Raw genomic sequence first — 14201 nt, 5'->3', positions numbered from 1 at the left:
TACTATTACCTGGGTATATGTATGAACTTATTTTTTTAAGATTGTTATTGGATACACTCTCTTACTAGTATCCTTTAAGCCAAAACATCAAATGGAAGGGCGAGGACTTTTCTTTCTTTCTTTCTTTCTTTCTTTCTTTCTTTCTTTCTTTCTTTCTTTCTTTCTTTCTTTCTTTCTTTCTTTCTTTCTTTTTTTCTTTTTCTTTCTTTCTTTCTTTTTCTTTCTTTCTTTCCTTTCTTTCTTTCTTTTTTCTTTCTTTCTCTTTCTTTCTTTCTTTCTTTCTTTCTTTCTTTCTTTCTTTCTCCTTCCTTCCTTCCTTCCTTCCTTCCTTTCTTTCTCTTTCCTTTCTCTTTCTTTTCTTTCTTCTTTCTTTCTTTCTTTCTTTCTTTCTTTCTTTCTTTCTTTCTTTCTTTCTTTCTTTCTTTCGTCTGTCTGTCTGTCTTTCTTTCTTTTCTTTCTTTCTTTCTAAAAAAAGCAAACAAAACCCCCAAATTTTCTACCTGTTTTCTTGGCAAGTATGGATGTGCTTTTAAAAAATTTCCAACATTGTTCCTCTCGCACTCAAGAGTGCTCTGTTGTATTCAGGAGACAAAGGAAGGTGGAACACCGAGAGAAAACAGCTCTGCAACCAAGGGAGATTTATGAATTGACAGAATTATACGTTGCCAGGTTTGACACTTCTCTATTGTAGAATGGATGAGCAGACCTCAGGACTTCAGGACTTACTTTATTCTTTGTTGAAATTGGACGACTATGGCCAAAGGCAAAACTGTGCTCATGTGTACACAGGTGTGATGAGCCGAATGGAGTTCAGTTTTAAAGTGAGTAATCTGCATATTTTTAAAAATTGCATCCTGTTGAAGAGAACAGGATGACCCTTTTCAATCCCTTAACTTTAAAAAAAGGGAAAAAAAAGAAAATTGTCACAAATATTTTGCTCCATTTCCTTTATATGTTAAATTTATATTCTGTATGACATACTAGCTTAGCTTGGTGTACATCACCTTCCCGTCTTGAAGTCTGTCCTTCACAGAAAATCTCTGTGGGAGATTGGACAATAAGTCACCTGTGAATATCCAGGGCTGAACAAAATCTTGAATCTGGAATGAACCTACCGCGGTAACCTTTGATATTCTTCTTCGATAGTTTAAACATTCATTCATTCCTGAAGGACGAGTACATGCAATGTAAATTTAGGGATGGATGGATGGATAGTAAGATAGACAGGATAGCTAGATAGGATGGATAGACACCAGACACATGCACGCACACACACACACACACACACACACAATTTCATATTAAAATAATGCACACACTCACAATTAGAAAACCTGATATATAACTAGCTTCATTGCCAGGTTAATATAATATAGGCTTGAATATAGAGAATTTGTCTGACTCGCTAAAATTGCTGAGAGAAGGAAGGAATTCCCCACTGGCTATTACATTTAATCATAGCTGATGAACTGTGTATCTTTTAATTTAAGTAGACAATTACACTGTTTCCAGAGTTGCACAAAGGCAAAGAAGGGGTGTGTGTGATGAGCTTAGTAACAACTCCCGCTCTATTATCGAATCTCACCTAAATTCTTTTTTTTTTACACTCAGCTTATCGTGTTTGCGATTTACAGTTACAAGATGCATCCTGACAGAATCATGAGTTTGAAGAGTTTTAGATTTCAGCCACTGTCCACAGAATTTGTAATTATGACAGTGAAATGCTCTACCGCTAAGCTCCGGAGGTTTCTCCAAAGCCGTGTTTGGGTAAAGCATAGTTTATTTCATATTTAAAGTGAATATATTATTTTGTCCCCAGCCAATCTTAGACTCCAATAGAGTTTGCAGGATTTCTTCCTTTTTTCTTTTTAACAACATCTTACCTTTCTCTTAATTAAAAAGATCTCCAGATTTGGTCTGTGCTTCTTCTCTACTGCAGGGAACACTTCTTTGTTTAAAAATGGTCAGAGGTCAAAATTGTGAGGACAGAGTTCAAAAGCGCCATGAGTTTATTCCATGCAACCTATACACAAGAATCCAAACTAGTAATGGTCAAGGCGAATTGACACCAGATAACAGTCAACGGGGGCTGGACTTTGGCCTCTTATGGGGTGTAGAAACTTCTGATGATGGTTTGATCCTGCCCACAGTCTCAGCCTGGTTGTCTCCTATAAAGGTAAAGGTTCCCCCGCACATGCGTGCTGGTCGTTTCCGACTCTAGGGGCCGATGCTCATCTCCGTTTCAAAGCCAAAGAGCCAGCGTTTGTCCAAGGACGTCTCTGTGGTCATGTGGCTGGCATGACTAGACGCCAAAGGCGCACAGAACACTGTTACCTTCCCACTGTAGTGGTCCCTATTTTTCTACTTGCATTTTTACGTGCTTTCGAACTGCTAGGTTGGCAGTTGTCTCCTATACAAATTGTTTAAAAATATTTGGAAAGAAAATATACAGCGAGGACAACTCTTTTATCATGACCCCTGAGATCTGCTATTCTGATCAACTCACTGCAGAATCAACGCACTATCACAACAAAAACAACAACAATGCAGCAGGAATGGGATGTGAGGGAATGTTGTCTAAATTCCCAGGAGGGAGAGAGGACTAAAGGAGGAAGAGGAGGAGACAACATGGCTTAAGACAGTTTGTGTGAGAGAAAGTGAAAACAGCTCCTCCCTAATAGTTCGCAGAGTATATGATTTAGGGTGCACATGGTTTGCGTTAGTTTGGCAAAATTCCTGTCTATAAGCAAGGGACATAAGCAAGGAAAGCTAGAACTAAGGAGAAACTTCCTGACAGTGAGAACAATTAACCAGTGGAACAACCCGCCTCCAGAAGTTGTGAATGCTCCAACACTGGAAGTTTTTAAGAAGAGACTGGACAGCCATTTGTCCGAAATGGTATAGGGTTTCCTGCCTTAGTAGGGGGTTGGACTAGATGACCTCCAAGGTCCCTTCCAACTACTACTACTACTTCTTCTTCTTCTTCTTCTTCTTCTTCTTCTTCTTCTTCTTCTTCTTCTTCTTCTTCTTCTTCTTCTTCTTCTTCTTCTTATTATTATTATTATTATTATTATTATTATTATTATTATTATTATTATTTTAAAGGAATCTTCTTAGAAGAATCACAAGAAGGTTGGACATATAAACTATTAACCCTTTCACGTGAGCAGCGGGTGCAAACACCACCACCCTGCTCACACAAATGAAGCTGTGTGTGCGTGTGCGTATACGGGTGCCTGCCCCTCACACAATACCATCCCTTCTTCCCCTCTCCGTCCTGCACTAGGCCAACCTGGAAAGATCGGGGAACACTGACTTGAGTCTAGAAACCAGTACCTTGCTGTGGTAGAAGGAAAGGCAGAGGCTGGGGGTGGAATCAAGAGAGGAATCAGCCTGGAGTCACTACGTTCCCACAAGCGGTCTAAGTCTAACCCCTCTTGCATCCCGTCAACTGTTATCTAGCACCAGTTTAGTGCTGATATTAGTTGACTAGATTCTTGTGTATAGGCATGAGCAATAAATCACCTCAACTGCAACTTAATGTATAGTCCTGATTCTTCACACCTGATGTTAGCCTTTTTTTTTGCTACGTAGGTTTCATTATAAAGCCTGGCGTGAGAAGAAACCTCATGTCCATCTACTGTGCAGGTGGGGTGAGAAAAGCTACTTCATTCTGGTTTGACTCGGATGAAGATTTTGAGTCCAGGAAGCCTCTCCAAGCCCGATCAGCAGGGCATCATTAGCACACCGAAAAAGAACACCGACAGAACGTTAATGACATTTACACTGCATCAGCTATCAGCACCTGGGATTTCCTGAAAGCTCCTGATGGAGGAATAATTCAGTTAAACTATTCTGAGATGCTCATTTCTGTTCAGCACATTTTCCCTGGCAGACAGAGGAGGGTTATGCCATGGCATGATTGCTAACATCAAAACCGGAGCATTTTCACAGATAATGTCTTCCCCAAAGTGAGCAGAAGGGATAAAGAGAAAAATAAACCGGAGCGTTGATCTGTGGTGATCCAGGTTTAATTCACCACTCAATTAAGGAGCTCACTGGATGACTTTGAGCTGATCACTGTAGCTTAGATTCACCTGCTTCACAAAGCTACGGCTGGATAAAGCCTTGGTGGAACAGTGGGCTGATGCCTCCTTAAGTAACACCAGCTGCCTGCAATTAGTGCAGGTTCGCATCCCACCAGGCTCAAGGTTGACTCAGCCTTCCATCCTTCCGAGGTAGGTAAAATGAGGACCCAGGTTGTTGGGGGCAATTAAGCTGACTTTGTAATAATGCTGCTTGGGTGTGTGTGTGAAAGCCCTAATAAGCAGGCATATACATAGAATGAAGGCTACTGCTAAGTTTGTAAAGCCGCCCTGAGTCTTCGGAGAAGGGCGGGATATAAATGGAATTAAAAAAAACAACACAGCGGAGGCAGGAAGGCCCCCCCCCTTTTCATTGCCACCCTGAATTCCTTGAGGATCTAAGCAACATAAATTAAAAAAAGAAGAAAAAAAAAGAAATGTATATGATGGCTTTGTACAGAGACACTTTTTGTCACCCTGAAAAAAAAGAGCGTCAAAAAACAACTTAAAAACAACATACATGGGTGTTCTAGATCAGAGGTCTCCAACCTTTTGGGCACCAAAGACAAGGTCCATGGAGAAAGGTTTTTCCACGGAGCGGAGAGTGCGTGGTTTTGTGTGCTGCCTGCATCCCACGGATGGGGCTTTGGCTTGTTTGTGTGGACCGGTTGCTCGCATGCCACGGACCAGTACTGGTCCACGGACCAGCGGTTGGGGACCCTGTTCTAGATACATCATCAATTTCAAGGAAATGCTTCAATATATAAAAATGTCTCTGTGTGTATTGTATGTATGTGTATGTATCCTATTTATATCTGTGTGTTTATGTATGTATATTTGTCTGTGTGCATGTGTGTATGTATATCTATACATACATCTCTATCTCTATCTCTACCTCTACCTCTATCTCTATCTCATCTAATCAGAGCTTTGCTTAAAAGGATCCATGAGAAGAAGGAAGGGAAAAAAATAAGATGGGACTAAAGTATTTTTCACTTGGAATGAGAATGTGCACGTGCGTGCGTGTGTGTATATGCTGAAAGAAAGGAACCCTTTGATTGAAGCAATAGTTCTGCAGCTAAAGTCTTGTCGAAGCTTATGTGTAGGTTGTTCTGTGACATGATTATCTCCTCGTAAGAGGTCCCCCTATTTATTACATCACAGACCACTCATCTCCATCCGGGGGTACTGTCATGCACCCCCCAGCAGAACATCTATTTTATGCATCTAGATGTTTCTAATAGTAATCCATCTGCAGTCGTAATGCCTAAAGAACACTAATATCTGCCCCGTCTCCTGAACTCTTCTAGAGAATACTCAATTTCTTATTGAAAAGAAAAGTCAAATCCAAGATTTTTGTCCTAAGTGAAACAGAGAGGAACAGGGAAAAGACAAATCAATTTGTCTAGGGCAGGGGTAGGCAACCTCGGCTCTTTTATGACTCATGGACTTCAACTCCCAGAATTCCTGAGCCTGCATAGCTGGCTCAGGAATTCTGGGAGTTGAAGTCCATGAGTCATAAAAGGGCTGAGGTTGCCTACCCCTGGTCTATGGCATTAAGTCAAGGATGAAGCATCTGTTAAAGAGAAGGCGATTGAAATCTTATTTTAAATTTTAACCACTAAACCCTTCCTTACTCCTGCAGAGTGGGTGATCGAAGATAGTTAAGAGAAACTAGACATTTACAGTTTTCTGGATTTGTTTCCCAAGAAAAGCGCTTCACGGTGCATCGAGCATGTCTGTAGCACCTAATCAAAGTTTGTCACGAGCCAAGAATTACTGTTGTTCTAGTTCTAGGGGAAAGAAATATCCCAAAACTCTTGAGCCCCTTTTCTGTTTTCTGTTTAAAATAGCTTACAAAACATGAATATATTTGCAGGATTAATAAAAAAAAGGTGCACGATGACAGTAAAAAATGGAAATTCAGTCGCCATAATTTCTCATAGCTGATAACATAATTTTAGCATGCATTATGGCCTAGGATTTCGCATTGTTCAATGGTGCTCCTTGATGTTTTTAAATCTGATGCGACTTAGCAGATAATGTAAATTCACTCATAAATTAACTATAAGTAGTTTTTCATTTCTGCAGGTTAAATAACATTTACATCATAAACAAATGAAAAGTATTAAGTACGGCGGAAGTAACAAAGTACGCATAACCATATTTCATTATTTCCCATGATTTGAGTAGAGAAAGTTTTGTCTTTCGATTAATCTTTAGATTTCTATATTTCTCTATATTAGGCACAGCATCTGTTGCCTTTTTAGATCACCGGTCCCCAACCTTTTGAGCACTAGGAACCGGTTCCGTGGAGAGAGGTTTTTCCGTGGACCGGAGGGGCGTGATTTTATGTGCTGCCCGCATCCCGTGGATGGGGCTTTCCTTGTTTGCATGGACCCGTTTCTGGCATGCCACGGCCCAGTGCCGGTCCACGGACCAGGGGTTGGGGACCCCTGTTTTAGATTATCCGAAGCCATTTTTCCTATCATCATCCATTTTGTTTAAAAAATAATAATCTAACAGTTTGTACTTCCCATTAGATATCAAATGTTTTTGTTCCTTCATTAAGATACTAATGTTATTATCCAAAAATACATAATCTTACCAATTACAGGAGCCAGAGAACAGTTAAATTAGTACAATCAGAAACAGCGTACTCGTTTTATTGAAGTGCTTTGGCTTTCTGTACTAATTTGTACCATTTATGCCACATGTTTTCTTATCACTAATTGCAAAATTATGTAGGAATCACAAAATATTTGACTTTCTATGCAACTGATAAGTTACAATGCCAGCTCTTCTCCGCTAATAGAATAATGAGAGGAAATGAGCTAAAAGTCAAAGATAATTACCTCACTGGTAGATCACTGTTTTGAAACACAAAAGCATTACATGTCTGATCAAGGGGGGAAAAAGGACGATAATTCAGTTATAGTACTATAACTGAAACACTATGGGAAATACTCAAATCTAACAGTGTTATAGTCACAGCTAGTCAAGAATATGTCACCACCCATTTTCAATAGTGTCTGCACATCTGGACAACCTCAAAGAAGAAAATGGTATTTTTGAGTTGGGAGAGGTATAGAAAAGTCCAACTCTGTGTCAACAAGCATGGGAGTTTTATTGGTGAGCAAGCTGGGACATGTTAGATACACCGACTTGTAGAAATGATAGGAGATATTAAAACTTGGAATCCTCTAATGAAGATAAGGAGGAGGAGATTGAAGAGAGAGGAAAATAAATATTATGGAGTCTGCTACCAGGAGATACTGTGTTGGTCCTCACAGTGAACAGGTTGAAAAAGGAGATTAAACAAGTATATGGGAGATAAGATCTCAAGTGCAGATTGTGTATTCAGTATAAGAAGCAAAAGGCCTCTTGGATCAGCTCTTGAGGAACACAAGTAGAAGAACACAGTTGTGACCCTTCCTGCTTGTGAGCCAGATAGCTGATTTGTTGCTATGGCAACAAGGTACTTATTTTGATTAGATCCAGCTGTTATGTTTAGCAACTTCTTAGGAAATCAAACAACAAGCCATGAAGGTGATACTCATAAGCAAACCCGATCAATTTCAATGGAGCTTATTTCCTAGAAGATGCTTATAGTTTTGTCATTTTAAATCATTTCACTCTTAGTTGCTGATAACCTTCAGATCCTCTATCTTTCCTTTAAAAAGATACACACGAGTAAAAAAAAAAAGTTGCTAGCCATTGCCACATGGTCGACCAGGGTTGTCAAACTACTGCCCCATGGGCCGGAGGCATCATGGTGAAACCGCGCCCACCCCACTGCCGGCAATGGAAAAAAGTTGCGACACGTCGCAAGACGTCACATGATGTTGAAAGTTTGACACCCCTGAGGTAGACAGTCACCATTAAGATCAACCAATTGTCTGCAATGGACGGATGTGAGATTTTTCTTTACAAATGCCTCAATTATCTGCAGACAATGAAACGCAACAGAAAAGTCAGTGTCAAGTTTTTGAAATTGCCTTTGTTTTCGTAAACTATCAGAGCTAGATCAGATTATTTTAGCAGAAGACTTATTAAAGGATGAGTTTTCTCAATTACTGAAAGCAGAGGGGAAGAAAAAAAAACATCAACTACTATGGCAAACTATCTTTGAATGTCAATGCCCAGGACTGGAACGTACTTGCATATTACAGTTACAGAATTAAATAGAAAATATTTTGAATTGTCCCAGATGTCAACAAAGAATCAATGAAGTTAAAAATGACACCCTGTGAACCATTTCTTTGTATGATGCTCCCTAACTTAAAGGAAGAATAAGCTAAAACTGTTGCAGCTACTATAATCCTGAGAACAAAAGGTAACAGTCAAATACGGTGAGATATATTTTGCAGAAGGATAGTTTTGAGAATCCCTTTATGTGTTTTTTTTGTTTTGTTTTGTTTGGAATGCATGTTTGTGTCTGTTAGTCATTACTCTTTATTCCAGAATGATAGGTAATCTGATACCTGCAATAGCTGGTAGCAATTAATTAATTCAATCTATAATTATCTTCTTCAAACTGACTCTAAACTGCAAAACCTCAGGGCCTGTTCATTTTGTGACTGTCTGCAACTTTTTGTTTTTTTGTTTTTTTTCTTTTTTTTTTATTTCCCTTTTGCTTAATGAAAAAAATGCTGCAGAACTAAAAAGCTTCCCAACACTTTGGTGTCATTACTGGGCCCAATAAAAAATATTCCCTACGTTCTCTTCTTTGTTAACTACATGCGGAAGTAAGAAAGAAAATAGCTGCAATCATATATAAATAGGATGCTCACCAATAGACACAATTCTGGTTGTTTAACACCTGGCAGTCAGAAATGGGTCTAATAGTGGAGGTTCTATTTAACTCTCAAGGTAGACAGGTTTATTTTTAAAGAATATATAATTCACAGACATAAATCTTTGTGTAGAATAGAGTAGAGTAGAGTAGAGTAGAGTAGAGTAGAGTAGAGTAGAGTAGAGTAGAGTAGAGTAGAGTAGGCTAGAATAGAATAGAATAGAATAGAATAGAATAGAATAGAATAGAATAGAATAGAATAGAATATAGAACAGGAGAATAGAATAGAATAGAATAGAATAGAATAGAATAGAATAGAATAGAATAGAATAGAATAGAATAGAATAGAATAGAATAGAATAGAATAGAATAGAATAGAATAGAATAGAATATAGAACAGGAGAATAGAATAGAATAGAATAGAATAGAATAGAATAGAATAGAATAGAATAGAATAGAATAGAATAGAATAGAATAGAATAGAATAGAATAGAATAGAATAGAATAGAATATGGGCCAAGTATGATTAGCTCTCAATTAATATGCAAAACAACAGAGTAATATTAAATATAATAATGATTTCAATAAGTAGGGATAGTAGAGACCATTTGAAAGATACTGATGCTATAGCCACCATTTTTTTCTGTTTTTAACTTACCACTTATTATCCTTCCTAGACAGAGATATAATATAAAAACATATATGCCTGTACACACTGTTGCACATTAATACAATCACATGCATATCTAAACATTTGCCTAATCAAGATTGAAGGACATAAGTAAGTGAAAGCAGCAGAACTTTCATTAAGGTATTCATCACCACTTAAGCAATCTTCTTTGTGTTCAGTCACCTACACTTCAAATTTCTTCAACGTACACACAAACGTGAATGGGGGGGAAAAACAACCACACAAGAAATCAATAAATCAATAAAACAGGAACTACTGAACCCATGCTGGCTGAAGAATCCTGGGAGCTGAAGTCCACAAGTCTTAAAGTTGCCAAGTTTGGACACCCCTGTGCTAGAGTCTCCCAGATATATCTGTTAGGGAGAGAGTTTTAGAGTTTAGTCCGGCAAGATTCTGTCCATTGTGTGTAAACAGATAAAGAAATGAGTTTGGCTGGATTGTTTCATTGTGCTTAGTCATATTATATTTACATTTTATATTTACTGTTTTCTCAGTTGGAGAAATCCATTTGGTGTTTTTCATATGTCTGTTTACCTATCCATCCTAAACAATTTGGTACTGTCAGCAAATCTGGCCATTTCGTGTCTTATCCCCCAAAATAGTACATTTTTAATGAAGCAGGGATTTCTTACCTTATTTCAGAACTGACAAAGGACGCAGATGTTGTAAGCTTCATCTGAAATTTCCACAAGTAGCCAAATGAGAAGATACTGTCCAGCACATGCTCAGGTACCCTAGTGAAGAAATGACTGAAACATCATGATTTTGATTAGGGCAAGAAATGAATCAAGGCAAACCTCAATTCATATATTCAGTAGTCTATCTAAAATAATGAGAGAGAAAAGTAGATATTCCTTTGTAACATAAACAAAATAACTTTCTAATCAAGCAGGCCGTCCTTTCATTCAAAAGTTATTCTATGTTACTATATCACATAACATTATAAGCAGGGACATAATTCACATATTTGACTAGCAAACAAGCAATAACTTGCAAAGGATATGATCATTTTTTCAACGAATTTATCGTAAGGATCTTCTGTTTTGGGGAATTTCTTGATGTCATTTTCCAAACGCTGTATCTGGTGTCCCATGGAATCAAGATTGCTTTTAAGACTTTGAGCTGAAACTAAGAGAAAATATGGTAATTCAGAAACCAGATCAGGACTTACGAGAGAGAAAAAAAAGGCTATGTCAGAAGTAATATTCGTGAAGGCAGTGAAGATAATTCCATTAATATGTGCCCTCATTTTTCTGAATTACGGCTCATAAAAGTTCTACTATTCATAAAATAAAGGGAAATGTATAATATAATATATGAAATCATCATGCTTAATGTGAGAATGTCACTATTTTATTCTTCCATTAGTTCAAACTAATCTAATTCTATTCAAATTTATTGATAGAAATGCTAATATTTCATTCCTTTGAATCTAATTTGTAGATTAAACAGAAACCCAATTTCAAAGAGATTCTATCTTAGCAATATATATAGTTGGTGATTTAAAGAAAATCCGCAGAATACACCTTTTTTCTCTCTTTCTTTCTAGCCATGAAATGACTAGATCTGTAGAAACCTGTATTCTGAAACTTTTTACTGATACTTCAAACAACTTTAATTTAATGGGATAATGCAAATTATTGATGTTCCAAATAGTGCTAAGCAAAGGCACAGGAACAGTGTAACATATCGCCTTTGTAAGTAATTTTTGTAATTAATTGCTAAGCAGCAGTTACATTGTTCAGATTAGTATTAAAAGTTAATCAATTAGTATTATTTTATTCACCGTGGAGTATCTGTATTCTCTTAAATTATTCTAGGATAGTTTTATTAGCTCTGCAGAGTAATATTATGAAGTGAAGAGAACAGAAAGATGTTCAAAGGGATGGGAAGGGTTTTCTTTCTGTCTCTCTGTGTGTGCGTGTTTGTGTGTGAATGTTCAAATATATACCCTGCTTTTGAAATGAGCTTAAGGCATTTTGTAAATGGCAAGGTGGTGGCGGTAATTGCTGAAACAAAGCAAAACAAACAAACAAATCTGTGGTTTAGACAAAAGCATACCTCTTCTGCATTACAGATGAAAGACACTGAGAGCATGGAAAGAAAAATTAGGTTCCCCCCCCCCAATCATCATTTCTGTGTAGAACTGAACAGGAAAAACAAAGTGATTGCTTACTTTGTGTGTTATAAATTTTAGCATGTGTACATTTGTATCCAAGGCCGTTGTTTTAGCACATAAAAGTAACAAAAGCGCTATTACAACAAACAAGCTACGTATTTCTTCTTCTTCTAGCCTCCCGATGATTAATTCCAGGTAAAAACCATGGCTGTAAAAGTGGAGATTATATATATTTGTGGGCAAATGAAATCTGTGGCTGCATCCCGAATCTTCCATTGACAATATTAACAGAAGAGAAGTCAGCAGAGAAAGAGAAAAAAAAAAGAATGAATGAATGGCACTGCTATGAATCCAGTGAGCAAAATATGATTCTGAAGATGAGCGTCCAGAAAAGTGGAGATCCTGAAAGCTACGAGTGAACCAAGCATGGGCAAAGCCATTGTGACATACCATAATATGCCTCCACTAAACCACGGCTCTTTAAGATTATAGTCCATGCTCGTTGGAAATGCCACTTTGTGAGGAACCTCTGGTGAAGCTTAAGCTTAAGCTACAACTCTTGAGTTGAGAATATGACAATTGTGAGAATGGATTTGATCGACCTTCCTAATGGGCTAGAAGCCATTAGAAAGACTGACAGAGACATTAATTATTCTTGCATTCAGCCAGCATATTAAAACTCGGGGGCCTGCAACAGATTTCCGGGCAGTTAAAATTAGGACAAATTAAAAAGGATGCTTTTTCTTCAAGCACACCCCATAACTTTAAAAAAAAGGTGGTAGCAAGTTGTTTGAGGGACTATCTGGCCTGTAACTGCACTGTCTTAAAGAGCAGGAAAGCAGATTGAATGCAAAAGGCTAAATCCAGTACAGGAGCCGTCACACCAGTAGCCAGAAATTGAAAGTTGTTTGTTTGTTTTTTTCAAATTCCAGGATTATATTTGTGCTCGCCAGAAAGCAATCCAGATTCACTAATACATTTCCAAACACACAAACACAAATTGCTTGAATGACCATCCATGGTGGATGATGATGAAAAGACAGGATAAAGATTTCTGTCGCAGAGTAATTTTCTTTTCATCACGTCACATAAGCACAAATAATTCAAAACCAGCTTTTAAACAGATTATTACTTAGGGAGCAATTCATCCTGGCGAGTGTCTGGAATGCGGGAAAGGTCATAAGACTCATTTCGTTGTCAAGACAAGTAATTTGCTAGGCTCTTCAGCAGTCGGGCTGTAAAAATTGCCCACAGAGAAAAAAAGAGGCAAATGGAAGAACATTTTCTTCCCACAGATTTGTCTTAGCAATTTCTACGATGTGTAAGTGCCACGATGCTGGATACTTTCCAGAACAATGTTGAGGTTACGGATTGTCCTCGACGTATGACCACAATTGAGCTTCTATTGCTAAGCGAGGCAGTTGTTAAATGACTTGTGCCTCGTTTGACGACCTCTTTTTGCCACATAAGTGAAATTTTACGTAAGTGAATTATGGGGTGATTAAGGAAATCTGGTCAATAGGTCTTTTTCAAAGGTGCAAAAAGGGGAAGAGAAAAAAGCATAACGCGAAACAAAACGCAAGCAAATTCTGAAGATTTGTCTTGTGTGCAGTTGTTATGAACCACTGGTTTCTGTAGTAAAACTGAGGCACACAGAATAGATAACAGTTTGGAATAGATGATATTCTAATTGCTCGGGAATGGTGTTATAGAGTTGAGCCCTGTGAATATGCTTGTGGGTGTTTTGTGTTTATATGTGTGTGCGTGTGTATAGGTAAATGCACATAAGTCCTATCGCTTTGCTCTGGGTTTGTAATAATGATTTGCAGGGCAATCCAAAATGCTAAATTGTTCAAGTTCGTTTATAGTGCACGTAATGATTTAATAAAATTGGTTGGGTGTGTGAATTATAGACTGGAGTTACATTTAAAGCACTACATTGTGAAGATACACACAGACACCCACCCCCCCAAAAGTGCGAACATTTTTTTAAAAAAAAATAAAGAACCTGACGATGAAAATAAAACACAATAATATGGAAACAAACAAACAAATAAATAAATTCCAAAACCACTGCTCAAATGCTGAGAACATTAAATAGCAGTTGAAGAATAGATACCAGGGAGCTGGCTACTAAAAAAAAACATAAATAAATAAAGCTACGCCTTTGCTCCGCGAGCTACATTGGTTACCAGTTGTCTTCCGGGTGAGGTTCAAGGTTTTGGTTATGATCTTTAAGTCCTTACATGGCATGGGTCCGGGATACCTCGAGGACCACCTGCTGCCGGCGTCAACTTCCCTCCGCCCTGTGCGTGCCCACAGAGAGGGCCTCCTCAGGGTGCCTCCGTCAGGGAATGTCGACTGGTGGCCCCCAGGGGGAGGGCCTTCTCTGTGGGCGCTCCGGCGTTATGGAACCAACTGCCGGTTGAGCTCCGGATGGCATCGGACCTTCACTCCTTCCGGCGCGGGCTGAAGACCCACTTATTTGAACTAGCTGGTCTGGCCTGATGG

At 38.3% G+C, this 14201-nt stretch overlaps 1 protein-coding gene across 11 annotated transcripts in view; it reads right to left on the bottom strand.

Annotated features, from left to right (window-relative positions):
- Window positions 1-14201, bottom strand: part of DIAPH2 (diaphanous related formin 2) — a 261529-nt gene that overhangs the window by 111676 nt on the left and 135652 nt on the right. For all 11 annotated transcript variants that reach the window (XM_081336767.1, XM_081336764.1, XM_081336762.1 and 8 more), the window contains one exon: window positions 10576-10699. In XM_081336767.1, the coding sequence (XP_081192893.1) occupies window positions 10576-10699 (124 nt within the window). The remainder of the gene's footprint in view (window positions 1-10575; window positions 10700-14201) is intronic.

The sequence above is a fragment of the Vipera berus genome (assembly GCF_964194415.1).
Source record: "Vipera berus genome assembly, chromosome: 11".
Classification (NCBI taxonomy): domain Eukaryota; kingdom Metazoa; phylum Chordata; class Lepidosauria; order Squamata; family Viperidae; genus Vipera; species Vipera berus.
The sequence above is the reverse complement of the archived record's forward strand: the minus strand, read 5'-3'. Positions and strand labels throughout refer to the sequence as shown.